The sequence below is a fragment of the Vulpes vulpes genome, unplaced genomic scaffold (genome assembly GCF_048418805.1).
Source record: "Vulpes vulpes isolate BD-2025 unplaced genomic scaffold, VulVul3 u000000682, whole genome shotgun sequence".
Classification (NCBI taxonomy): Eukaryota; Metazoa; Chordata; class Mammalia; order Carnivora; family Canidae; genus Vulpes; species Vulpes vulpes.
The window spans coordinates 429,894-457,327 of NW_027325781.1; the positions used below are offsets into that span (position 1 = coordinate 429,894).

A 27,434-nucleotide genomic window follows, 5' to 3' on the forward strand; every position below is an offset into this window, starting at 1 on the left:
AATTAAATAGAATTTAATTTTAAATTAGTAATAATAATAACTTTAAATATAAAATCGAAGACTCAGCACTTTTCCTCCCAAAGAAGAATTTCACAGAATTCCTTTTTTAAATTCTATTTCATACTTTCAGTATCACCAATCCTGTTAACAAAGGCCGCAGCGCAGTTAGGAAACAAACACTCTAGCTTCTCCTTGGTTGATGCCTCAGCGGTAGGCTTTACTGCCCTACAAATTATGAAGGTGTAGGCTCACTGAAATGATTTCTAAAGACCCTACCTACTAACATCCAGCATTCCCCATTCGGAAAGGTAGCTGACTGCAGGCACAAGGTTGACTAAGAAACAATCAGCTGGCACAAAACCTGCTTCTCTTAAAAAGCTGAAAGCGGTTTAGCATAATAATAATGATCTTAAACCTATCTCTAAAGCTGCCAAACCACCATATCTAATAAAGGTCTCTGCACAGCACAACAAGATATCTTCCCTACAGGACATTTCTTACATTTATAAAGTCCTAGCAACCTTTCCAAAGAGAAGACAGGCCACCCAGCCATAGCCAGTACGATGGCCCCGGTAAACAATATTCAAGTGGCCTAAGTGAACACATGCTTCCCTGTGCATCCAACTGAGGAGCCCAGGAACAGGGCACTAGGCTGCTGCTGTCTTCATTGGGAGTAGGCCCGTTAGGACTGTCATCCACATAGCACGTTGTTCCTTGAGTGGTGATTATTTACTTAAACGTCTTTGGCATGCTTGGGATTTATACCAGCTACCTTGAGATGTTAGAGAAATAAAACAGACTTTGCTCTGTTTTATATAGAAACAAAACTACAGAGACAAAAACTATACACATGGCAGAGTGGTGATAAAAATACTTGCTAACTTATATGGCACACATAGGGGCCAGGTGTTTTGCTTATGTTATCTTATTTAACTTAATCTTCACAAAATCCAATGAGGTAGGTATTATCATCATTAATTCACAACAGAAACAAGAGTTCCAAGATTATTTTTACCACTATGGAAACAGTGACTAGATTATCTTTTGAACTATAACATGTCCAGTGCTCTGTACAGGCCCTGGCCCACAGCAGATGCTCGAGGGCTATCAGTTGAATGAATGCATCAAGTGAAGTGTTCAGCCAACAAGGGTCAGAAATTAGGCATTTATTGCCTTTCTTAACAGAATCCAAACTGGGCTCAGTTTTGTACAGGCCCTGGCCCACAGCAGATGCTCGAGGGCTATCAGTTGAATGAATGCATCAAGTGAAGTGTTCAGCCAACAAGGGTCAGGGCCAGAAATTAGGCCTTTAAATTGCCTTTCTTAACAGAATCCAAACTGGGCTCAGTTCTGCATTCTTTCTACTTCTATATCAAGTGTTTGTTTTGTCCACTGACTCTAACTTTTCCTCATCCTCCAACAAAGCTAATTTCCCTCACCAAAGGGAAAAAGAGGCTAAAACACATATTGCCTACGCATGACTTTTGTATAAAAGAAAAGAAGGTGCAATGCCTTTGAATGAATTCAGGATGTTTTGAGAACTTAAAAATATCAAGGAACATGAGTTCTAAATAACTCTAAACTATGTATATTCTTAAATGAAACTGTTTGCAAATGTTCAGTAGTTTCAAAACTATCTAAATAGTAAATTCAGAAGCATGGAAGGCTTTTAAAATCTGTGTTTACTCTTTTGCAAATTAACTCTAAGGTATTAGAGCACAGAGGTTTACACGGTGGACAGGGAAGACAAATTACCTGGACTCAGTTCCTATCCAGCTACTCAATGGCTGTGTGGCTCAGGCAAGTTACTTAGATTCTGTATCAGCAACCTCACCTGACAGAGGAGGGGACAATTCTAGTGCCTTCCTCACATATTCATGGTACATATTAAGGTTCTAATACACATGACCACTTATAGGCACATAGTACCTATTCTGTGCTAGCTGCCGTCACCATCATCATTATTAAGGATTAAATGATGTATTTCAAAGTTATCAATCTATACAGCTTAAGGATATTTCTAAAAATAGTCGTTTGACTTGTGGATAATCTCCAATTGAATTAAAATAATATATTTATAAGTAATATAATAATTTAACTTCCTATAGTAATATGTAGCCACAGTAGGGCTAGTACTTAAAATTTCATAGGACCTACTGCTTCTAATTGTACTTATTTTAAACTTTTAACTAAGGAAAGACAAATATGTACTTTACTATAAAATAATCCATTAAAAGATCTCCAAGATATTTAACTGATATTATTATGGTATTACTAAAGAAATCATTAGATAGCTGCTCCCTAATATTCTGTAACAGAGTCTAGAAAAATTATTAAAAAAACATTTATATAAATCTGATTTAAAAAACAGAAAAGAAACTGAATTAGAGAAAAGTCTTTATAATTTTTGGTATAAATGAAAAATCCAGTTGATTTTTTTTTTTTGGTTGCTAGGTTGGTGCCCCTGCGATCTGAATGCTGCATCAACAACATTTAATAAGCCCATGGATCTCAATGTCTTCATGACAATGGAGAAAGTCTTGTCTGTGCTTTAGAAACAATCAAGTTGCTTCTCTCACAGGAATCCACATTTGATCTCTTGGCTTGACCATTTTGAAATATCATGTGTCACCAGAAGACTCCAAGATAAACTGCCTAAGACTACCCAGCCTTGCACAAAGCAGAGAAAGGAGAGAAAATAATATGTAATAAAATAGCTCTCCTGCTAATGGGAAAACGAAACTGACATCAGAATTGGGACAAAGCTTTGTTGACATCACAAGTTTGGCTCAATACCTAGTGCTCTCTCAACATATTCAGTCCATCCCCACAACCTGACATCCCTCATGAGGTGTTCCAAAAACCCAGGTTTTCTATATGCTCCTTTTTCTTATAACACCAAGCCACCTTTTCATTTATGTTGATATTATGCTGCAAAAAAGTCCCAGGAAGGGATGCCTGGAACTATGTCTTTAAGAACATGAGATGTAGCACTATATCTAAAATATTCCAAGAATTCAAAGTCTTGACTTTAAATGATGTAATTCTGTACATAAATAATTTTCTATGAAAAGATCAGAAATTTTTAAAAGCCTGTAAAATCTGAGTAGGTCAAATATTTCTTCCAATATTACATTTTTCCTTTGGTGTAAAGAAATTAATACTTAGTCATAAGAATCACCCATTTTTTATGGAGCCTAAGAATTCTTTTGGTTCATTTTAAGCCACATCTTTCACACTTAGAATTTTCTGGTTCAGTTGGAAATACTTTTCAGAAGTCTGAACATACAGTTCAATGAATTGTTCTGAAATGTGTGCATGTGGGAAGAATTTTTTGCTTATGAGATCCTTCAATAATTCATATATTTAAATCATCATTTCCAAAGCAAATCTTCCAAAATCAAATAAATTGCAAAACTACCAGTGAACTAAGTCTCCAAAAAGGAGTTCCAATTCTCTGCCAAAACAGACTTCAAATTCTTAATCCCTTGTCCAAAAAAATTGGACCAACTATTGATGTTTTCCACCAAGCAAGCCACATAGCCACAAATGTTTCTCATTTACTCCAATCCTGGGACATACAGCTCAAACAAGAAATTTCCTGAATACCCCAAATTTCAGATACAATTTGGAATGTAAGTGATTCATAATGTTAAGCAGGAAACATTATGGTCTTCTCCTACCAGCTCGATGTTTCTGGAATGCAACCCTCAGGAGATTATTCCACCGAATCAGAAGGCTGACATCACTGTCAGCCTTGTGACCCATTATAGCTGGGTCCTCTGCTCCCAGCTCAGATGTGATTCTGAACCCTGAACAGTCTGCTACTCCAGCTAGCATTCAAGGAAAACAGACGTTCCGCCAAGGGAGCGACAAAGATCCATACTGTGCTCTGTGGCAAGGAACACAGAGTGCACTCGATCCCACTCTAAGGAAAAGCCAAGATAATGTTAAAAGGAATTAAAGACACTGTCATCACTTGTGCACCAAAAGGCTCTCACACTGGCCTCTGAACAGATTCTAATTAATTTGAATATGAAACTTCACAGATCTTCTAGTTTATGAATCCTCTTCCAGTCCCACCCCCACTTCACCTCCTCTTAAATCGAACAATAATTTCTGAGAGTATCAAAGTTGCCAACAGTCATCTTCTGTAGATTCCTACTCTATTTCAAGGAAGGAAGCGCACCTGACATAGCAGAAGACAGGTACGACACTGAATGACCGAATGACCGGGAGAACTGTGTGAGTCTTTGCAACACCGGCTACTAAACAAGAGAGACGTGCAGGTGGTTCCCTTATAAAGAAATACATAAGTAGGGCCTAGAGGAGTGATGTGGGTAAAAGGTAGAGATAAAAACTTACCGACATAGTATTCCATTACCTAAAGGGATCATTGCAAGCAAAATATACAGTTAAAGGGAACTCAAAGCTGAGCAGCCAATCCTTTGGGAGTCTGGGCAAACGTAGAGTGTTATCGATGATACAGACATAACCACCAATAGGAAGAAAGGTCACAAACAAAAGGCAGCTGAGCAAAGGTAAGAGTTACTATTTAAGCATAAGGAAAAAATGTAGTTTAAACAGAATAACATTCTCTAAAACACAGAATAAAGAAAGAACACAAAACAGTGGGTTTGCCTAAAGTAAATTCCATGAGTCTACATGTAGGCTTTTTGATATCAGTAACATTCACAAGGAGACACTTGAACTGAGTTTGTAAATTAAAATTGTGAGGTCATGCTGGAGGTGCTGGAAGAGGACTGCATCAGGAAGCCATAAAAAATACAAAATGCTTGGAAAAAATTAATGTATGCACATTTAAAAATATCAGTTGAAATTTGTGGTTGGATCAACGTATATCCTGAATAACCTAAAAAGTGGCTTGAATATCTCCAGCTGCCAAAAAGATTCTATTTTCCAGCCCAATCTAGCCTTTTGTAAGAGGCATCTCTCATTTATCCAGACAAAAAAAAGACAGTAATTACATTGGTTATCCAATGCTTATCTGTATGGAGAAAATATGGTTAGCTAATAACATCAGGAAATGGAATATTCTAGATGACTATCCTTTCTGGTTACTTTAAAACCTAATTCTGTGCATTTTCCCTCTTCTGACTGTGGACTTTACACTCAGAATGGAGTGAAATCAGCATAACTCTCAGCAAATTATTAAATTTACAGTCTTTCGGATCACAGTAAATGACATGATGTACAATGAAGCTTCTAGAACAATAAACATGGTAAATTCTTTGTTTTTAAAGATTATTAATTTATTTATTAGAGAGAGAGAGAGAGAGTGAGAGAGGCAGACGGAGAAGCAGGCTCCATGCAGGGAGTTTGACATGGGTCTTGATCCCGGGTCCCCAGGATCACGCCCTGGGCAGAAAGCAGTGCTAAACCGCTAAGCCACTGGGCCTGCCCGCACATGGTAAATTCTTAAAAAAATATTAGTTTCCTTATTCTTTCCCTTCTCTCTTACTTCTGCCAACCATAGCTTTGCTTTTTTTTTGCAGCTTAGGTACCAGGAGCTGTGCTTTCACATGCAATCAACCAATTTCCCAGTGAATTGCAATGTTTCTTCATTCTGTTAACCATCTGATAAAGGAGTTTTAATTAGAGGACTCCTCTAAAAACTTATTGCTTAACTTTTTCTCATCTTGGCGGAATTTCTGCTGAGGAATCAGCTATGTTCAACTCACAGTTTCTGTCAGAGCCCAATGTAATGTGCAGCACTAGGCAAGGATACAGGGATATGGAATTCAATAAAATACGGTTCCTACTGAGGATGGTTAATTTTATGTATTAACTTGACTGGGCCACAGGATCACCAGATAGTTGTTCAAACATCATTCTGGGTGTTTCTGTGAGGGTGTTCTGGCATGCGATTAACATTTAAATAGATGGACTTGACTAATGCAAATTGTCCTCCAGTGTGGGTGAGCCTCATCCTATCAGTTGAAGACCTGAACAGAACAACAGGGTGATCCTCCTCCACATAAGAGGATTCTCCTGCTTGATGATCTTCAAACTAGAATATCTGCTCTTCCAGCCTAACGGTGTGTAAAGTGGGACACTGCTTCTTCTACGTCAGCCTGTGGCCTCTAGATTCAAAGTGGGACACTTGTTCTGCATATTCTGGACTTGGCCAGCCTCCATAACCACGTGAGCCAATTCCCTGGAATGAATCTTTCGATAGATAGAGATATATATAAATAGATAGACAGAAAGACAGATATCTAGATCCTATCAGTTCTATTTCTCTGGGAAACACTGGCTAATACACTATCCTCGAGAAGCTCAAAATCTAGTCATGAGGATATACCCAAATAAAATTTCTCCATGAAGCCTTTCCCAAGTAATAACACAGAATATTGCACTATGAGCCAAATAAACCATCAAGTAAAGAAACTATCAATAAATGTTCACTGAATGAATCAAAAGTACTTGAAAACAAGATCTGCCAAGGACATTATCAGAGCATGTAATTCATTCCCTCAAGAATTCTCATAAAGAGAATGATCTGGTGTCAATTTACAACTAGATTTAACCCTTTTCTGCATATGCTGAATACATGAGATTTCTCTGCTTTATGAGTTAGTTACTGTTATTTGAAGCAGGTCATTGGGAATAAATTTAAAATAGGGAGTGCAGTTATAAATTGGTTCATTCCTCTCACAGTACATAGTACAAATAAGAAGCAAATAAGCTTCCTTGAATGGCAGCCAAGTTTTTCTGCTCCTGAGATGGTGCCTCATGAACAAAGCGAAGCCAGTTGGAGTGTCGAGGGTTGGTAGCATCCAAAATGTATAGTACTTCTCCCTTACTCCCACGAACCTGAAACATAAAAAGCTGCTGAGTTTGGACATGAAGTTAGTATTAGTCATACTAAACATATCAAGAGTAGGATATGATATTTTCTCATAAGGATACACATTTCTTATTGACAGATGTTGAATAGATGCTGGATTAACATCCATTCTCCCCCTTAAACATACGTACAAATAGAACCTACTATTTTATTTGGCAGATGTCTAGACGACTCACAATTGCAGCAACTCTCAGAGTTGATAGCTCTTTTCTGGTTCAAATTATTTGTTAGTTGGTATATTTTAATAGACGTGTTGCAACTGCAACCACCCAGGGGACAACCATAATTGCAACCTGTCCCCCTTTTCCCACTGAAAAGGGGATACTGCTTGGTTCCCACTTGAGGGGGGCAGAGCTGGAGCAATCCTTTCAATTTCACTCTCCACCTGTTTCCTGAATCTTTTCCATATGAGGAGAACTTGCCAATGAAACCAGTAGAATCTGACATCCACTGAGCCACATTTTCACATTTCTAAATAGTAGATAAATAAAATAGGTTCCATTTTGTCTTTTCATGGCCTGCTCATGGCTTGTTGAGGTCAGTGCGCCCTCTGTCTTTTGTTTCATGCCATAAGGCTTCCTGGTCAGACCCACTCAACATTCAGTTGGAGGGAGAGAGGTAACTGCCAAAGGAGTGGGTAGCTCATTTTACATTCTGGAAACCAAGTTGCTTCAACTCAAGCTTCTCCAAGGCCCCCACGCTGTAGGTTATCAGGCGGTGCTCAGTTTAATAATGGAAAAATCAATCTCCATCCAACTCACTGTGTGTTTAAATTCCATTGGAATCCAGGGGAGGAGGAAAGGAGTGAGTGATCAGCACTTCAGATCTCTAATACCAAGTAACACAAATATAAGAATATAAATTCACCTTTGCAGACTTGGGGTGGGGATAAACAAATTCTACATCTCCAAAACTTCATTTAATAAAATAAAGCACCACGAGCCTAATAATGTCTGAATTTCCCAATGATCCATTTGGACAATCATGCATTCACTGGACATAATTCACTGAGTCCCTACCATGTGCCAGGTACAACTTAAGGCACTATGAATCTTTCAGTGAACAAGACAGCTGGAACTGGACATCGTTGCAGCACTTAAGAACAAACAAGCATAGGATATCACTTCAGGGAAAGGTAAGAGCTGTGAAGACAACTCAAGCAGAGCAGAAGGAGGCAGAGTGAGGGGAGCTGAGCAATCTCAGAAGAGATGATACAGCCTCTCTGACCTGAGAGGAGCTCTAAAGAAGGTAGGGACTGGCCAGTGGCCAGTGGAGGGCTGGAGACAGAGTGCTCCTACCCAGAGAGAACAGCACATAGAAGGCAATTAGAAAGGCCCCGGGAGTGGCACAGAAGCAACCAAGAAAATGAGGGGCAGGGACATCAAACAAACTGCACAGGTCCAGCCACATACTGATGTACAGACTAGGAAGCCATCTGCAGAGGTCAAGTTACCTCCAAAAGACTGTTACATCAAAACATCTGCTACATGAGCTCCAAACACTGATATGTCAAGATTTTAGCATATATTGTCCAGAAAAAATGCAGTTTTCCTGTTCTGTCTTTATACCATTCACTGCCATGTGTCTCAAACAATTCCTGTTTTCTTAAATGCCAAAGGATCCTCAATAATCATTTAAAAATCTTGCTGACAAAATGCGAGACCTCCATGAGAAGCAGAAATTTAATTTTTGATATTGTAACTGCTAAAAGAAGAACTCAGGACTATAAACACCTACTATTTATATCTCATATGTTTAGGTGAGAAGCCATGGGAATTTGTAACTTCTCACTAGGAAAGCTCATACTGAGATCTCCTTTGGGAGGCACTTGAAAACTGTGCTATGTTGCTGCTTACCCCTCACTGCCCATTGGGTAACGTCAGAAGTGTCCAGAAAGACTGCTGGGATACATAGAAAGAACTCTCCATGCCCCTCCTCAAAGAGGACATCAACTCACTGTTCTTTAAGGACAGTGAATAAAGCATTAAATAAGTCACGTTAGATAATTGGGTATGAAGTCTCCTTTCCCGGTTCCTCTGTAGCTACAGTAACAAAACTGTTTACCTTGACAAAGAGCTAAATGAAGCAGAATGAGCAGCAATGCCATTAGATTCTTGAAACAAAAATTTTCTTAGAATCAGATTTTAAAATCTGCGACTGTTTTGCAGAAGGGAGACTGAAGCAGTGGAAGGAACACCCTAAGGCACGGTCCCCAGTCTTTAAAGGGAAATGATGGGGAGAGGAGCAGAGGCAAGGCTGGTGATAAATAAGCTACACATTAAAATCCTGGGAAGAGGCATGCCTGGGTGGCGCAGCGGTTTGGCGCCTGCCTTTGGCCCAGGGCGCGATCCTGCAGACCCGGGATCGAATCCCACATCAGGCTCCCGGTGCATGGAGCCTGCTTCTCCCTCTGCCTATGTCTCTGCCTCTCTCTCTATCTCTGTGACTATAATAAATAAATAAAAATTAAAAAAAAAATCCTGGGAAGACAATGGCCTCCTTTGTAGTTTCTAAGACCTTGGGGTGGGCAGATCAAATGCCTCAGGTGTAGAACATGCTCTCTCCCCTTCCACCCCTACCCCAAGGTAACCCCTAGACTCATTATAATGTATTTGCATAATGGGTACAACACTCTATCCCCCCCCCCACGGAGAAGGCTGCCAAACCTCAGAGGGTCAAACTCTTACTCCCAACTTGTGGGAGGAGTTTCCCAAATGACTGGAGGCAGCTTCCATTAAGAGACCACCTCACTGCAGATCACAGCTCCTCCCAGCCCAGAGAGGCCCAGTAATACCCAATTCCAGAACAACCTAGGAGCCGGTTCCACCTCTCAGAACCTGCCTATTCTTCCACCTTGAAAGTGCACTTTTTTTGCTTTAACGAACCGCTTTGCATTTACTACATTCTTTCTGGCTATCTTTATTGGAGTGCAGATCCCCACATAAATCTTCTGGGGAATCCAAGGACTGAGACCTCCATTTACACAAACAGACACTCTCTTCCAGAACACCATTACTGTTGGAATCCACACAATCCAACTTTTTTTTTTTTTATGTAGGGAAACCCCAATGGCTCTGTCAGGGACATATCTCCGTTGGAGAGGACAGCACTACTCACAGAAACTACCTCTGAGTCATACATTGGCTGCCCAGTAGGAAGTACAATATACATCAGATGTGTCTGACATTTGGAATTCTTTCTTCAAAGATGTGAAATGTAACAAAGATTTCTCTGTGACTTATTAGAGTAAGGACACTCGGCCAGGGGCATCGTTGGCTCTTTGTATATTTCAGCTTTTTCCCAGGCCCTTTGCCTCCAACCAGGTCCAAGTATTCAGTATTAGTGACTTATTTCCGGTCCATTAGATGTATTCACTCTGGTTGTCTGTAACCATCTCACACCACATCACAGCTTAGGAGACAAGCACCATTTAATTTTATATTAAACTTCTGATGAAACCTGTCCCTTTCAATACATCCATTTTACATATCGATTCAGGATTACTTATATTCTCATAGCAACAAGATCATAGACAGCAGTGTACTGTAGAGTTGCTTACATATTCATAGCTGAGATACTTCTTTTTGTTCATTAACAGAACCACTATTTATTTTATTCAAAACACCCTGAACCAAATGACTTCTGAGTTCCTCTCTGCAGGCTACCTGTTCCCTCCAACTCTGAAGTGCCTTGTTCCCCTTCCCAGTCTTAACACTTCCCTGAAGCTGTAAGATCATCTGCTCATGTGATTTGTATCTTCCCACCCTACCCACAGCATTCCCCTCTTGAAATATCTAAGAGACATTCAAAGATAATCTAAGCCATCCTTCCTCTCTCCAGACAAACCAAATAAAAACTCTCCAGACAGATGGCTACTATTAAAGTCTCCATTTATCTATTTTTAATTTGATACCAAACCCTGAGGTAATAAATTGAACATTTTTAAAGTCTAAGGAATAAGGAAGATATTCCTCTTAGTATCATTTTCCTGCATCTAACTAACCTTTGCAGCCAAAATATAATTTTTTCCTGTCAAAACTTGTCTTCCAAATAGCATCATCTTTTATTTGAATTTTCATGAAGATGAAGTGTATTGGTTACTGTCCTACTGAAGATCATCTCCCACATGTCTGGGGGCCTGTAATGAGTGAATATTCTCATCTTGCAGTAAAAACCATCTCGATCCCAAACCCTGTTTGATTTGCACAGACCTCCTAAGCCAGTTACATAAAAAAAAAATGTAGCTAAGGTGGGGAAGGAAAAGAAAAGAAAAAGAAGCTAGTTTTAAGCACTAATATTTAAGGTAGGGATATCTTTGGAGAATCAGATGGCACCATATGTTTATATTAAATTACAGGCATTTTTTCCTTTGTTTTTAACTGAAGTTAGGCCAGATGCTCTGCCTTCAGTGTCCAATTAAACAGATCTCAGGATATCCTTAGAAGCACAAAGAAAAAAAAAGTCTGCTCATGTATTCAATTCTGACAGCACACCGTTCTCAGATTTAAACCCAAGAGAGACACATTTTTAGAAATCAACAAAGATCGTCACTAGGACAGTAGAGATTTACAATTTTTCAGCAAAGGGCACAGGGCTTTTTCTATTGATTTCTCAAAGGATTCTTTTTTTTTAATAATAAATTTATTTTTTATTGGTGTTGAATTTGCCAACATACAAAATAACACCCAGTGCTCATCCCGTCAAGTGCCCCCCTCAGTGCCCGTCACCCAATCACCCCCACCCCCTCGCTCCTCCCCTTTTACCACCCCTAGTGATTTTTCAAAGGATTCTGTTAAAAATTCTTGCTGTTTTGGGCTTATACACACGTATACACATATCACCGAGGCCTACCTGTTTATATCTTCTCCAGGGGTATTATCCAATAACCCCGACCCATGGAATCCCCTATCTCCAGATTGAAAAGCAGATAGAAAACACATATTTTTACAGATCGCAGTCTCTTTAACTGAACAGCATTCAGAATACAGTACACAGGAAGTTAAATAACTTAAAAGGGTTGATGTGAAAAATTAAGTCAGTTTTTCATTACAAGTAATTAGTGCCCTAAATATGTGTAGCTGAAGAATGTCAGAAAAGTATTCTGGGCAAGATGGTGGAAGAGTAGGGTTCCCAAGTCACCTCTCCCCACCAAATTACCAAGATAACCTTCAAATAATCCTCAAAATCTACCAATTTGGCCTGAGATTTAAAGAGAGAACAGCTGGAACGCTACAGTGAGAAGACTTCATGCATCTATCAAGGTAGGAGGACGGGGAAAAAGAAATAAAGAAACAAAAAGCATCCAAGGGGAAGGGGCCCCATGTGGAGCCGGCTAAGGCTGGGGACGGTGTCCCCAGGACAGGAAAGCTCCGTCCCGGAGAAGCAGGAGCTTCACCAATCTTCCCAGATGGAAAGGGGCTCACAGGAAGTTGGAGCAGGACCCAGGAGGGTGGGGATGCCCTCAGGCTCCCAGAGGCACTAACAGACACCTGCACCCCGGGGACAGCACGCCACACCCCAGAGCCGAGCTGCCTAAAGGGCTGCAGTGCACTTGGCTAGACCGGGGAGTAGCTCGGAGGGGCTCCGGCTGCGGCTCCGCGTGAAGGGGGTTGCGTGGCAGGAGCAGGATTCCAACAGCACAGGCCTGGGAGCCCAGGGCGCCGGGGACACAGCCCAGTATCTGGCCTCCTTCGCTGACAGGTAGAAGCCGCGAGGGCCAAGGACAACAAGGAGGCTCCTGCCACAAGCTGAGCAGATGAGTGCCCCCGCCCCGGAGTCTCCAGGCCCCTGCAGACTGAGAGCTCCCGAGTTACTGCGGGAGCTGACTGTAGGGCTGGAGAGCTGGCTGCCACTACTCTGGTTGCTCCTCCTGGGGCCTCAAGGGGTAAACAACCCCCACTGAGCCTCACAGTGGCCTCACCTGATAAACAGTTTAAACATCTTTCACTGAGCCTTGCAGCAGGCAGGGGACTGAGCAGTTCCCCCAAGTGCTAACACCTGAAAATCAGCACAGCAGGCCCTTCCCCCAGGAGACCAGCTAGGGGGACAGGGGAAAAACAAATTATTCACCAAGCAGCACTGGAAAGTTCCAGGGGGGGTCGAGGGATTTACAGTACACAGAATCAGAGGGTACTCCCCCTTGTTTTTTTTGTTTTTTGATTTGTTTCTGACCCCCCACCCGTTTTTTTCTTTTCTTTTTTTCTCTTTTATTTTATTCTCTTTCTCTTTCTTCTCTTCTCTTCTCTTCTCTTCTCTTCTCTTCTCTTCTCTTCTTTCTCTTTTCTTTTCTTTTGCAAGAGAAACACAAGCAAAAATGAACTATTGGGACTTGATCAAGATAAGAAGCTTTTGCACAGCAAAGGATACAGTCAACAAAAGTAAAAGACAACCTACAGAATGGGAGAAGGTATTTGCAAATGACGTCTCAGATAAAGGGCTAGTTTCCAAGATCTATAAAGAACTATTAAACCCAACAGCAAAGAAACAAACAATCCAATCAGGAAATGGGCAAAAGACATGAACAGAAATCTCACAGAAGAAGACATAGACATGGCCAACACGCACATGAGAAAATGCTCTGCATCACTTGCCATCATGGAAATACAAATCAAAACCACAATGAGATACCACCTCACACCAGTGAGAATGGGGAAATTAACGCAGCAGGAAGCCACAAATGTTGGAGAGGATGCGGAGAAAGGGGAACCCACCTGCACTGTTAGTGGGAATATGAACTGCAGATAGGGGATTCCAGGGTGCAGCCACTCTGGAAAACTGTGTGGAGGTTCCTCAGAGTTAAAAATATATCTGCCCTAGACCCAGCAATTGCACTGCTGGGGATTTACCCCAAAGATACAGATGCAATGAAACGCCGGGACACCTGCACCCTGATGTTTCTAGCAGCAATGTCCACAATAGCCAAACTGTGGATGGAGCCTCAGTGTCCATTGAAAGATGAATGGATAAAGAAGATGTGGTCTATGTATACAATGGAATGTTACTCAGCCATTAGAAACGACAAATACCCACCATTTGCTTCGACATGGATGGAACTGGAGGGTATTATGCTGAGTGAGATTAGTCAATCAGAGAAGAACAAACATTATATGGTCTCATTCATTTGGGGAATATAAAAAATAGTGAAAGGGAATAAAGGGAAAAGGAGAAAAATAATTGGGAAATATCTGAAAGGGAGACAGAACATGAGAGACTCCTAACTCTGGGAAACGAACTAGGGGTGGTGGAAGGGGTAGTGGGCGGGGGGTAGGGGTGACTGAGTGACAGGCACTGAGGTGGGCTCTTGACGGGGTGAGCAGTGGGTGTTATTCTATATGTTGGCAAATTAAACACCAATAAAAAATAGATACATGAAAATAAAAAAGCCACAAAATGTAAAGTAGAATAAATAAATAAATAAGTATTTTTTAAAAATTTAAGGAAATGAGACATATAATGTGACAGCATAGAGTCTCAGACAAGCCTTATGCCTAATACAGTCTTTAATACATGATAGATATTACTTTTCAGTTAATCAAACATTATTAAATGGAGTATACCTTCAAAAGTGATTTCTTGTAAAAATAAAAATTATTCAAGAGGCTTGTACAGAACAACTAGATGTTAGCCACTGCTGCTTCTTAGGCTCCTGTTTTAAAAGCACTAATATCTGTACAGAAACACTTAAAGGAATAAAATGGTCTTTTCAATGCTTGTTTTCTCTCAATTTAGTACTGAAAAACCATTAAGACTCCCTAGACTAATAATAACTACACTATATATGATGTAATTTTCTGAATAATGTATAAAAATAAAGAGCTGAATATTTAGTTGAGAAAAATAAATATAAGAACATATCTTGTTTTCCCATTACTATCAAAAACTTAATTTTTTTTGCAGAAATAAGTTATAGATTTGGGGGACCTTTTTTCAAAATATCAAAGATAAAACTCACAACAAATGTGAGAAAATAAATAACTATAATGAAAACAATTGCAATATTTCACAATAATCATAATTCTAAATCGCAGAATGGTTTTTAGTACTAGATAACATAATACTTTAACACTCTGATACAGATTTGGAAACTAAAGTTGGTCTGTTATAGCTCCTACCGAAGGGGCTCAATTGAGGAAATTCTCTAAGTATGCTGAAGCTTGGGCCTCCAGGAGGGCTATGCACCAGGTTTTTGAGCAGTAATATTTGGGGAGATTTGCAGGATGCTTCAGACAAGTAGATTAAAAAGTTGCAGGACCTGAGTAATCCACAAAACACAACATATTCCCAAGTTTTGAAGATTACTATTAAAGTGTCATCCCTTTTTCTTTCTGTCCAGTGCTTTTTTCCATAAGTCATGTGAATTAATCACTTTAAAACCAGAATTACAAAAATTATACTAATTATTTGTCTGGAAAGGGATGGTTAAACACCTATACGGAAATCTGCTAAAATGATCTGTAGGAAAACCACAAAAATAACTCACAAAAATAAATATAACATTAGATATTTTTCCTGCCCTTCAATCCTAATTTTACAGTTTGAGTTACACTGTTTGAATGATTTGACCTGCATCCACTACTCATATATTTGGAAAGTAGTTAAAGAAGAAAACTATTGAATCTGAGAATCTGACACTCTGCTCTCCCTGTGAGAATCAAGAATGCTTAGTGCTGGGGCACCTGGTGGCTTAGCCGGTTAAGCATCTGCCTCTGGCTCAAGTCATGATCTCAGGGTCCTGGGATAGAGCAAGGAACCATGGGCATCAGGCTCCCTGCTCAGGGGAGAGTCAGCTTCTCCCTCCTCCTTCTGCAGCTCCCCCTGCTTGTATTCTTTTGTTTGTGTGCATGCTCTCTCTCTTGCTCTCTCAAATAAGCCTAAAAAAAGAATGCTTAGAGCAGAGAGTTTTTTATTCATAATTTTTTTTTTATTGGTGTTCAATTTGCCAACATATAGAATAACACCCAGGGCTCATCCTTTCAAGTGCCCTCCTGAGTGTCTGTCACCCAGTCACCTTCACCCCCCGCCCACCTTCCCTTCCACCACCCCTAGTTCTTTTCCCTGAGTTAGGAGACCTGAAAGAGATTTTTAAGCTCACTAATGAATGTCTCTGCTTTGATTCCCTACCCTCTCTCACTTTAAAGCTGAGGGTTATTAATTTGGGCCAATTCCAATGCTGGGGACAGCACTGGGAGGTCTGAGCTCCCCTTCCACTTCCTTTTCCAGTACCTCACAGAATTCACAAATGGTTCTGTTCAAATCATTAATTAACATTCATGTAAAAAATAAGGACTCTTAAAATCTATAAAATCACCATTCATTTGTTCTAATTCCCACTTGCCAGAATAAAGCAATGACTGTCTGTGATTATATTTAAGGTGCTGATGATTCTCAAGATAAAGATAAAAGAGTAAACTACTGAAATTCATTCTAGGAGAGAGAAGAAAATATACATTATTTCCTTTAAATTTCGTAAGAACCCTACAAAGTAAATGCTATCCCCATTTTACAGAGGAGGCAAATGAAGCACCTAAGGTCATAATCTTTGAAAGACATAGCTCCAGGGTTTGAAGCTAAGATTTGTCCTATCTGGGGCCCTTACACAGTATTCATCAGTAGAAATCAATATGAAAGAGTTTGGAACAATGGCTTCTAACCAAGTAGTATGTACGTAATAGTATGTCCTTGGGGGCATTTGGAAATGTGGGTCAGTATGATGGGGGCACTCTGGCAATTAGTGTCTGGGGCCTTGGGATGTTAAATATCCTGCAATGTGTTGTACAGTGTCTCAAAACAACATAAAAAAGCCACCATCGAACTCCAATAGCATCCCTCACCTTTTCTTTTTGAGAGGGGGAGAGAGAGAAGCTGGGGAGGGAAAAAAGTGAGAGGGAGAGAGAGAGAATCTTAAGCAGGGTCCATGCCCAGGATGGAGTCCAAGGTGGGGCTTGATCTCACAACCCTCAGGTCATGACCAGAGCCAAAATCAAGAGCTGGACACTTAACCAACTAGACCACCTAGGTACCCCCACAGCATCCCCTTTGAGGAGTACTGCTTTAGATAAAGAAAAGATGACTACACTATAATAGGCTATTAAATGAAGCTGGGGAGATTCGGAGCACCTCCAAGTGATATCCTCAAATAACCTCTACTCCGATATTACAGTGATTAGTTCTCTTGGATCTGGCATGGAAAGGACATGAACGCTCTGCCTGAAGTTATCTAGTATTTCCAAGTTTTCTCCAGCTATGAAAACATCTGAGAAGCTAACTGGGACCCGATACAAATTAAATGCATAACTGCTTCATGTGGTTTTACATTCACACTTGACTGAGAGTTGAAAGAGATGTGTTCTGTAAATTTCCGTGCACTCACAAACACATGTGTGAAAAATATTCCTTAAAGGAAATCCTACTTATCTCTGAAAGAAAACATAGTCACTGACGTCTATGCTGTAAATATGTAAACTGATTTGTTTTGCAGCTGAGATATGGGAAAGACTGTGCTGGTTTGGCACTTGGGGGCACCTCCAATTGGAGGGACCCCAAACAAGTGTGTTGTGGAGATCTGTAATTTTTCTATGAAAGTGTCTTAAATTTTGTGTTTCCACACTGATGATAATAATAATAATAATAATAATAAAAAGAAGAAGAAGAAGAAGGAGGAGGAGGAGGAGGAGGAGGAGGAGGAGGAGGAGGAGGAGAGAAAGAAGGTGAAAGAAGTATACTTTAAAATACTGGGATGACCACCTTGGAATCAAGCACTGTCCTGCAATTTTGGCAGTCAGGTATATATTTGTGTTCACAATCACACTGCAGTTTAGTGGTCGCAGAACAAAGGGAAATCTTGAAAAGAGACCACCTTGATATGCAAATATGCTTTCAGACCAAGGAAAACCCAAAGTTGGTATGCTGTGCTATTGGAATAAAAGCTTCCTGACTGAGCAGACCCAGGGGAAGAAGTCAATCATCATTAAGGCAACTGTAGCAAAGGTGAGCTGACCTCAGCAGACCCTTTACTGGGCAGGCAGGGCCAGATTCACTCTAAAAGGGTGATTTAATAAATGCTGTCAACTTGTATCTGGCTGGGGTTGTACCATTTTAGTTCGTAATTAACTCACAAATTTATTTCGGTATTACAATTGGAAAAATGCTGTAATTATGGCAGCATTATACCAGCTCTTAAGAATTCCACGTTTAACTAACATTAAATAAAAGGAAGCCCGGCACTAGATGGTAGGTATCTGGAACTTCTTGCTGTGTCTACATCGCTTTCTTTTAGGAAATTCCCTCTCCCCCAAAGGCATTTCAGATTGTGGCTTATCCACCCCTTGGATAAACCTATTCTTCTGGACACAGTGATTGGTCCAGAGCTGGCACATGACCCAAGCAGGGCCAGAGTAATTTTGAGAGGACTGACACAAATAACAAGGTATTTCTCTAGTTTCAGAATATTAAGAGCCACCGAAAGTTGCACCAAAAAGGCTTCCAGCCTATAAAGAAAATGTACAGAATAAAGCCAACACAGCATAAGACCAAAAACTGGAAGGGTAGATGGACAGAAGGAAAGAAAGAAGGAAGAAGAGGTGAATGGATAGACTGAAGGAAGGACAAACAGATTAAACAGACATACAGACAAACAGAATCTTGACGGGTATTTGATCAGCTCAATTTCATAACCAAACCAATCTCCAGGCACTTAATCATGTAAGTCAATTTTATATGCATCCAAGTAGGGTTTATGTTACTTATGACCAAATGCTTTCTAATATGCTAGAGATGAATAAGACTGTCTTTAGCAGGGGAACACTACTTAAGTCTGAGAAACACCGGATTTCATGATCCTCTCTAACTCTAAAGTGCAAAAATTCTGTGTGTGTGTGTGTGTGTGTGTGTGTGTGTGTTTTAATTATTTCATCAGCTTAAGAGATCCGGATCTTTTCTTATACCTCGGTATATGTACAGAGAGCAGAAATAAGGATGGCTATTTTTTATAGTTATCACTAGAGATATGATACTAGAAGAGTATCTTTTCAGTCCCAAGTTTAGTTTTAATAAAATTATTCAGAAAATGTAATTTCCAAAAGGTTGACTTTACAATTCAGAATCAGAGGAAAAGTCTCGAGGAAAACAGAAGCTACCAATGGCACATAACACTTTAAATAGCATGTTCAGTACAAACTACAAACCAGAGAAATAAATAGATATCCTTAAGAGCTTCTTAAAAGGTTTTTAGAATACTTAGCAAAATGACTCTTAAGAACTCAAGTTCTTAACTAATTCAGCACAGTTTTGCAGTGTCAAAACTTAAGCCAAGTGAGTACTTGGCTTTACCTGCCTTAAACATTTGCTTGGCAGTAAGCGTAAATTTCTACCAGTTAGAGAAAATGAATAAAGCACTTACATCGTAAAAAATATATATATAGTTCAAGTTAAGTGGGAATACCAAGTCGGTAAATAAGATTACAGAGCTAAATATCAAATGAATGACTCCTATATTGGAAAGCCTTCCTTCATTTTTTATTCCTAGGTATGTAGCTCACAGGCGCTTTTTACTCAGAGCCTGATATAACAGATATCACCGCGACCACATCAATCAGCTGTAAACACTGGTCAACTGAATCCGCATCTATCCAGCTAAACTAATTTCATAGGAAGTCCTGCAAAGTCAGTAACTAGACTGCATCCTAAATTCAGAAATTAGTCGTTTTGAACCCTCCACGATCAATCAACTCAGTGATTTGTTTAATTGCCCAGTGGTCCTTATGGAAGACTTTCCTCCTAGGAAGAGGCTGTCATCCTACAATCAGCTCTGAGAACAAAGAACACATCTAATTCGACATAACAGTTACAGGTTTAATAAAATATTAGGTTGAAAAATGTTTGGGGGATAAACTAATAAACACCAAACAGTTCTGTTTAGCCTTTTCAACTACAGAAGAAATCTTTCTTGAGCATTCTTAAAATGCAGTAGGAAGTTCAAGCAAAGTCCTAAGTTATTTTGTGTTTCAAACCTTAGGAAACCTTCTCTGTATTCAGATAAGGATGAAGGTACAAATTCTACCTTTGAAACTTAAAAGCCAGTTTCGGATATTTTAAATATTTAGGTGGAATTACTAAAAAGAAAATTTTGTTGCACAACATATTCAAAATACTAAAAACTGCACATCTTGAGGTGAGTACTAAAGAGCAGCTTAAAGCTGGCTATATGAACGCTGTTTATAAACCATACAAAAAGAAAAGGTCATCACCGCATCAGAATTACCACCATAAAATTATTATAAATAAGACCGAAGTCAGACTGAGTCAATAACCATAGAGTTTTATTATCTTCAACACTAGTGACAACTTAATAACATATGCCTCACAAATCATTTATCTGATAATTGGAATTATATTCCTATATATTCACAGAAACAGTATCTTTTGAAAAAGTGGATGGCAATATTTATTTGATATCTATCATCTGATTTTATTTCATTTGAATTTTTTATAATACATTTATCTTTTATTGGTGTTAAATTTATTTCATCTGATTTTAATAGAACTATTTTGCAAATAAGAATATTACAGCTTTTAGAGATGAGAAAAATTATGACAGAAACAAAGAAAGAGAGAAGAAAAGAAAAGAAGTGAAAAAAATCCTAGACACAGGACCAGGAATGTGAACTAATTCAGCACAGTTTTGCAGTGTCAAATAAAAAGTCTATCGCTGAAAGCTACACGGAAGTGTAAGACTTCTGTTTCTGGACTTTGATCCAAGCGGTCATAAAAACTTGTCCTCACTTAGTAATTCCTATTTCCATTAAATGCCAAATATTCTGAATATTCTCTTTGCCTCGTACAAAACAAAGCAATAAAAAGTCAACCATGCTACTCCTACAATACTAAATGATGTAAAACATCACCCTCCTTGGCAGAGAAGTTTAGTAAATAATGAAAGGTAACATTATTTTAGTATGATGGCAAGAAGAAGAGCTGTTAAAGTGGCACTGGCACCAGAAGCCTTCATTTGCAAATGCATGAAGATTAGAGCCCTTAGTTCACAGGGTATGTACACAGGCAGGTAGAACAGTGAGGGTGGGATTTTCCATACGTTGTAGTTTGCAAGTCTCAAAATAATTTTTCTGCCTATAGATTATGTTATGAATTCTTCAATTGACACTCAAATTCACATAAAGAGGCTGCGATTCCTTTTTTTTTTCCTTTGAGGCTGCGATTCCTAAAAAGCATCTATGCCCCAAGCTTGTAGCTTTCTTTAAACTAGGTGCTTAGCTCTGTGTTTGAAGATAAGTTATAACAATCAATGTAATATAGCAGCAGAACTCCTTTCAAGGTCAACCAATTTTCACAGGTATTTTTTAAATTTTATTTATTTACTCATGACCGGGGGGGGGGGTGTGCAGAGACACAGGCAGAGGGAGAAGCAGGCTCCATGCAGGGAGCCTGACGTGGGACTCCATTCTAGGTCTCCAGGATCATGCCCTGGGCAGAAGGCAGGCACTGAACTCTGAGCCACCCAGGGATCCCCTTCACAGGTATATAAATAAGAATTTAGGAATGCCAGAAACCTTCATCCTGTTCAGGGACTACTTGTGAGGACAGATCATTCAGTCTGGGGATAGGATAAAAAAGCACGCATGAATGTCAAATGACAACAATTAAATCAAATAAGGTAGAAATATTCCATCAACATGCCTGTTTACAGGCACGGATGCCCAATCTAAGTGAATCCAAATTTATTTTAAATTTAAAAAATGTTAAATGTTTCTACAGAACGATCTGTTTCATGGGGTTCTGAATCACAGACTCATTTTACACTTACAGCGTGTAACAAAAGGGAAAAAAGCAAAGTAATGTGAGCTTCTAGTTAAAAAAACAATCCTAGCTCTAAAGTGAAAATGTCTGCAATAAGTTTTTACCACAACCATATGAATCACGCTGGGTTTAGAAATTTGGAATTTTTATAATCAACAACTGAGTAATCTCTTAAATACCCAGTTAATGCCACCAAATATCAGCCCAAACCAGAACCCCTGACTACACACAAGCTCTTAGATTATATTCTTTAAACTGACAGCTTTTGGTGCTTTTTAACTCTTACAATTAATGGTCTGTGCTACTCTTTAAATATTTTACACTTTCCTTTTCTGACTTTTACTCAACATGAACTCTTACAGATAGTATATAAGAATATATACACACATACGTTTTAATAACCATAGCTTTAAAAAAAAGTCTTTTTTTAAAGACTTTACAAGGACGGGGAGTAACGAAACCCTGGAGATCAGAGTTGCCCGAAGAGGTCGGCTCTGTCCCCAAACCCCAACAGGGATGACAGGGACACCAAAGCTTTAGGAGAAACAGCCTTTTGTGAAAAAACAAACAAACAGAAAAACAAGAGCCGCTTCTGAGGTCCCTAAGTAGGACTACACGAAGAGAATGAAGGCAGAGAACCCTATCAGTCCGCTTCCAGGGGAGCACCCCCGCCCCCGGCTGACCCCGACGCCCCCACCCCGCACCCAGCCCCGCGCCCCCAAGGGAAGTGGGAGGGGGGATGCTCGGGAAGTACCTTGTTTGGTCCCCAAAGGGCACCTGCCCTCCGCCGCCGCCGCCCTCCCCAGCGCCGCCCTGGGCGCAGCCAGAGAGTGGAAGGAAGCGCGGAGCCCGGGAGGGACTGCGGGGGCAGAGGCGACCCCACTCACTCCGGGAGGACTCAGGCATGGTGCTGCCTTAGGGCTCCCCGCGCTCTCCCCCGCCGGCTTCCCCGCCCCCCCTGAGGGCCGGCGAGGGGCCTGGGGTGGAGCGGAGCCGCTGCGACCAGGCTGGAAATGGTGCTCCCGGAGGAGCTGCAGGGAAGGGCTCCAACATGGTTTGAGGGGCGCTAAGATTTAGGGGGCCCCGGAGGCTAGAGCGGGGGGAGGCCTCTGAGCGGGGTGTCTGAACAATCTTGCGCTGGGGATGCCAGGGCAGGGGGTGGGGGGCGGGGCGAGGGAGGGGGTCCAGCCTGTGCACTGTTGCATCTAACTTTGTGAGAAAGTTGCATCGAACCCCACGCCTGGCGTCTGGGCTGTACCTGCCGCGGAGTAGAGATCTCTATGGCCCAGTGGGACCAAAGCCCTCCTTGGAAAGCAAAGGGCCTGGGAACAGAGCTCCTTTAAGGGTGAAGGAAGGGGGGAGGTTCAGGAAGGGGGCGAGCTGAGCCCCAGGCCACTCAGCGCCCGGCGCGTCCTCCGGGGGTCCCCTCCTTACCTGGTGGCTTTCCTAACAAAGTAAGAGAAGGTGAAGTCCCGGTGATCACCAGCCACGCTTCCACGGAGGCCTGTTCCCGCTGCAGCTGCCCCCCCACCCCCGCTCCAGGACCCCGCGGCCTCCGGGCAGCTGCCTGGTGCTGCTGTGCCCCCCGCTGGGGGCCCTCCCCCGCGGAGGAGAGCTCTGCCCCCGCCGCTCCCCCTCCGCTGGGCTCCAGGCCCGGGCTGTGGGCGGCGCTGCTCCTGCCCCAGGCCAGCTGCTGGCCGCGCCCCGCCTCTCCGGGCCTCCCCGCTCCCAGGGGTGGCGGGTGGGGCAGGCACAGCGGCTGCGTCCTCCCTGTGTCCCACGGACACCAGGGCTCGCAGTCCCCTGGGGCCCCAGATTCCCAGGCGGCGACGGAGGCAACTGGGAGCTTGCAGGAAGCTCAGTGGCCGCCATTGGGGTGCGCTGGGCGCTGCAAGGGCTGCAGGGGGGCGCGCAGAGGTGATTGGGGGTGGGGGGTCGCGGAGTGCCTCACTTAAGAGAGGGACTGTCGCGATGAGTGCGCACACCCCCAGGTCCTGAAAGCCAGAGCGAGGGGCAGTTTCCACCAAAAATAAGAAGTGCTGCTACCCTGGGCACTTTGCCCCCACCCTGGGTGAACCACGACCGCCCAGCGCCCTGGGCTTGGGTCTGGAAGGAGCCAAATCAACCTGTCTGGAGCCCAGCCAGCCTGGGTGTGGGCCACAGGTTTGTGGGTCCTGGTGGGTGACCTCCAGCAGAGGCATTCCCCTACGTAGTATGTCCATGATAAGGACAATGTTAACTATGAACTAGGCTTCTTTGCAGCAAACACTCCCTTTGCATGACTCCAAACAGGATGTTCTGGGAAAAGGAGAAGGTAAACTGAAATAATCCTGATGGTTTGGGGATGAAGTCAGGGAACAAGGGCACCTCTGCGCAATCAGGTTAACTTGAGAGCAAAGGCATCACCTGGATGCAGTGCAGAGCAGGCCGGTTAGCCCACGTTTAAATTAATTCGTCATCTATATTTAGGTGGGATTAACACACTTTTAAAATTAGTATGTCATCTGACCCTATCTCAATCATTTATCAAGATGAGATATTGTTTCATTTGTTTCTTCTGACCTAAGATGTGGTGAGTAAACATCAAATTTCCGACCTAATTTCCGACCTAATTTCCGATGGAACCTGTCTCAGGGAACAAATATTTTGGGAAGAAAACGATGAAGTCTAGATGTGGGTAAACCAGCTATCTCCTCTGGAGATGGAAGACAGTCACATTTGGCAGGGAATGCTCAGTCAACTGATAGATCAGCCAATTTTTTTTTTTATTCATGATAGTCACAGAGAGAGAGAGAGAGAGAGAGAGGCAGAGACACAGGCAGAGGGAGAAGCAGGCTCCATGCACCTGGAGCCCGACGTGGGATTCGATCCCGGGTCTCCAGGATCCCTGGGCCAAAGGCAGGCGCTAAACCGCTGGGCACCCAGGGATCCCAGATCAGGCAATTGACAAAGCAGGGAAAGTGCATCTGGTGCGTTATTAAGTATCAAGATGATGAACATAGGTCATAATTAAGCTTGTACTTAACAGCTCATTGACTTGAGTAATAATAACAATGACTTTATAAAAGCACCCTCCTAACTTTTTTCTCATTGTCCTCGCAAAGAAATTTAACAATGTCTGTGTTGTCATTATCAGGAAAATATGTCAGCCTTCTCCTTCATTAAAGCCTTCCCTGTAGTCTTCACATTAAAATTTTTATGTTTTCCATTTAAAAAAATTATTTCACTTCCTCTTTGGAGACAAATCACTGTATAAATCCCCACATACAAACAAATAAGTCAACCTATTACATGTTGTAAGACAGTCACTTCATTTATCTATCTCTGTACATAAGAGGCAAAAGAATTATTAGAGAAGTTTCAGATGAACGCTATATTTTGATGGATGGAAACACTAAAATGAATTATGTAATAGAAATAACATACACAGTATTCTGTAAAACTGTATTACATCGTCATATATCTTTGCATGAAGATTGAGTGATTGTGTGTCTCACCTGTCAGATGAAAGAAGAGAGTGGAATGTACTAACCGATAATTAGAAATAATATTTTACAAGATTGGTATGTCCTAATTTATTAAAAGAGAGGGTAAGATTTGAGTTAAGGTTAAATAGTAAGGAATTAGAATTCCATATTCAATGGAAATAAAATGTGTAAGTCTGATTAAATAAGAAACCAATCAATATACATTAGAAAAAAAAATAGCTGACAGAGGGTGATTTTAATATGGCAATTAGTCCCTGACCAAATGGACAATAAAAAAATTGTGTTCTGTGAATTTCCCTGTATGTAAATTTCACATGATTTTTCGAGGAAAAGTTTTTTTTAAGATTTATTTATTTATTCATGAGAGACAGAGAGAGAGAGAGAGAGAGAGAGAGAGAGAGAGAGAGAGAGAGAGAAGCAGAGACACAGGCAGAGGGAGAAGCAGGCTCCATGCAGGGAGCCCGACATGGGACTCCATCCCAGGTCTCCAGGATCATGCCCTGGGCAGAAGGCAGGCGCTAAGTGCCTAAGTTTACAGTGTTTGAATGAAACACTCACATCATCTACAAAGGAAGTAAGAAAGGCTGCTCTGGAAAAAACAGAAGAAATAAATGAGCAGATTAGAAAAGAGAAAGAGGAAGGTGAGGCTCGAATGCGACAAGCATCCAAGAATGCAGAGAAATGAACTGGTGGAAGTGGAAATGGCAGTAAAAACTGGTCAGAAGATGATTTGCAATTACTAATTAAAGCTGTGAACCTCTTCCTTGCTGGAACAAATTCAAGATGGGAAGTTATCGCTAATGATAAGACTATACACTCTTCTTCTGGAGTCAAGAGAACTGCCAAAGATGTTATTGGCAAAGCAAAGAGTCTTCAAAAACTTGACCCTCTTCAAAAAGATGACATAAACAAAAGGGCTTTTGATAAATTTAAAAAAGAGCATGGAGTGGTGCCTCAAGCCAACAATGCGACACCTTCAGAACGATTTGAAGGCCCGTGCACAGATTTCACCCCTTGGACAACAGAAGAACAGAAGCTTTTGGAACAGGATTTAAAAACGTACCCAGTAAATACACCTGAAAGGTGGGAAAAAATAGCAGAAGCAGTGCCTGGCAGGACAAAGAAGGACTGCATGAAGCGATATAAGGAACTTGTCGAGATGGGAAAAGCAAAGAAAGCTGCTCAAGAGCAAGTGCTGAATGCAAGTAGAGCCAAGAAATGACTTATGACAATCTTTGTTGTGTGGGCATTTTTATAATAAAACTGAAAATTTTGTACAAAAAAAAACCACCCAGGGATCCCCCAGGAAAATGTTTTTAAAAGATTTTATTTACTTATTTGACACAGAGACAGCGCACAAATTGGTGGAGTGGTAAGCAGGGAGACTGAGAAATAGGTTCCCCACTGAGCAGAGAGCCTGATGGGCTCCATCCCACGGTCTTGGGATCATGACCTGAGCCAAAGGCAGATGCTTAACCAACTGAGCCACCCAAGGAAAAGTTTTTGATCTATACCACAAATCAAGCATTGGACAGCAGACACATCAGTTGTGGACCTCACATTTCTGAACAATTTAGAAAGCCCACAAATCCATAGTTATTAATATTGTTATTTTTTGCCATTATCGTTGTTATTGCTTAGTTGAAATTCCATTATAACTGCACCTTCTGTAGTCAAGTAATTTATTTGTCTGGAACAATGCCAGTCTAGTGAAGCATATGATGCACATTAAGATCTACTTCTCTGATTATCCCTAGTCCTCATACAGTGAGAGCAGGTGTTGGGAAGAGTAGCAGTTTTACTCGCTCTAGAGTCTCTATCTTCACCAAGATTCAAGAGAGCTGTTAAGAGAAATGCATTTGTCTAGACAGAGAGGGAAAACTATTCTCTATCATTTCCATTTCTAACTTCTTTTGAATAAAAAAAACAAAAACAAAAAAAAAACCTCCACCATTGTAGGAAAATTTTACTGATAGGTAAAAGAAGCCCCAGAAGATCCTCACAAATCTGAAATGGGGCCTTTTCATTTAAGTATAATGGACTTGGATGAAGATATGAATGCGAAGGGTGAAGCTTGAATATTCTTCTGTCTCACAACATTTATATCTGCTATCCACAGCATCTTCTTGTCTAGGTATATGATACAGGTTAAGAGCAAGGACTTTGGGAAAAGGTCTGCATTTGAATCAAAACCCAGGGCCAGATGGCTTCACAGGCAAATTCTATCAAACATTTAAAGAGTTAATACCTGTTCTTCTCAAACT

The 27,434-nt window shown here is 41.1% G+C and overlaps 1 protein-coding gene across 1 annotated transcript in view; it reads right to left on the reverse strand.

Annotated features, from left to right (window-relative positions):
- The window catches only part of LOC140597324 (uncharacterized), a 45,487-nt gene extending 18,695 nt beyond the window's left edge, over window positions 1-26,792 (reverse strand). Inside the window, exons 1-3 of the mRNA XM_072745547.1 lie at window positions 26,731-26,792; window positions 25,729-25,759; window positions 23,117-23,676 (exon numbers count right to left, since the gene is read on the reverse strand). Of these exons, the coding sequence (XP_072601648.1) occupies window positions 23,117-23,676; window positions 25,729-25,759; window positions 26,731-26,792 (653 nt within the window). The remainder of the gene's footprint in view (window positions 1-23,116; window positions 23,677-25,728; window positions 25,760-26,730) is intronic.
- Window positions 26,793-27,434: the final 642 nt, after the last annotated feature.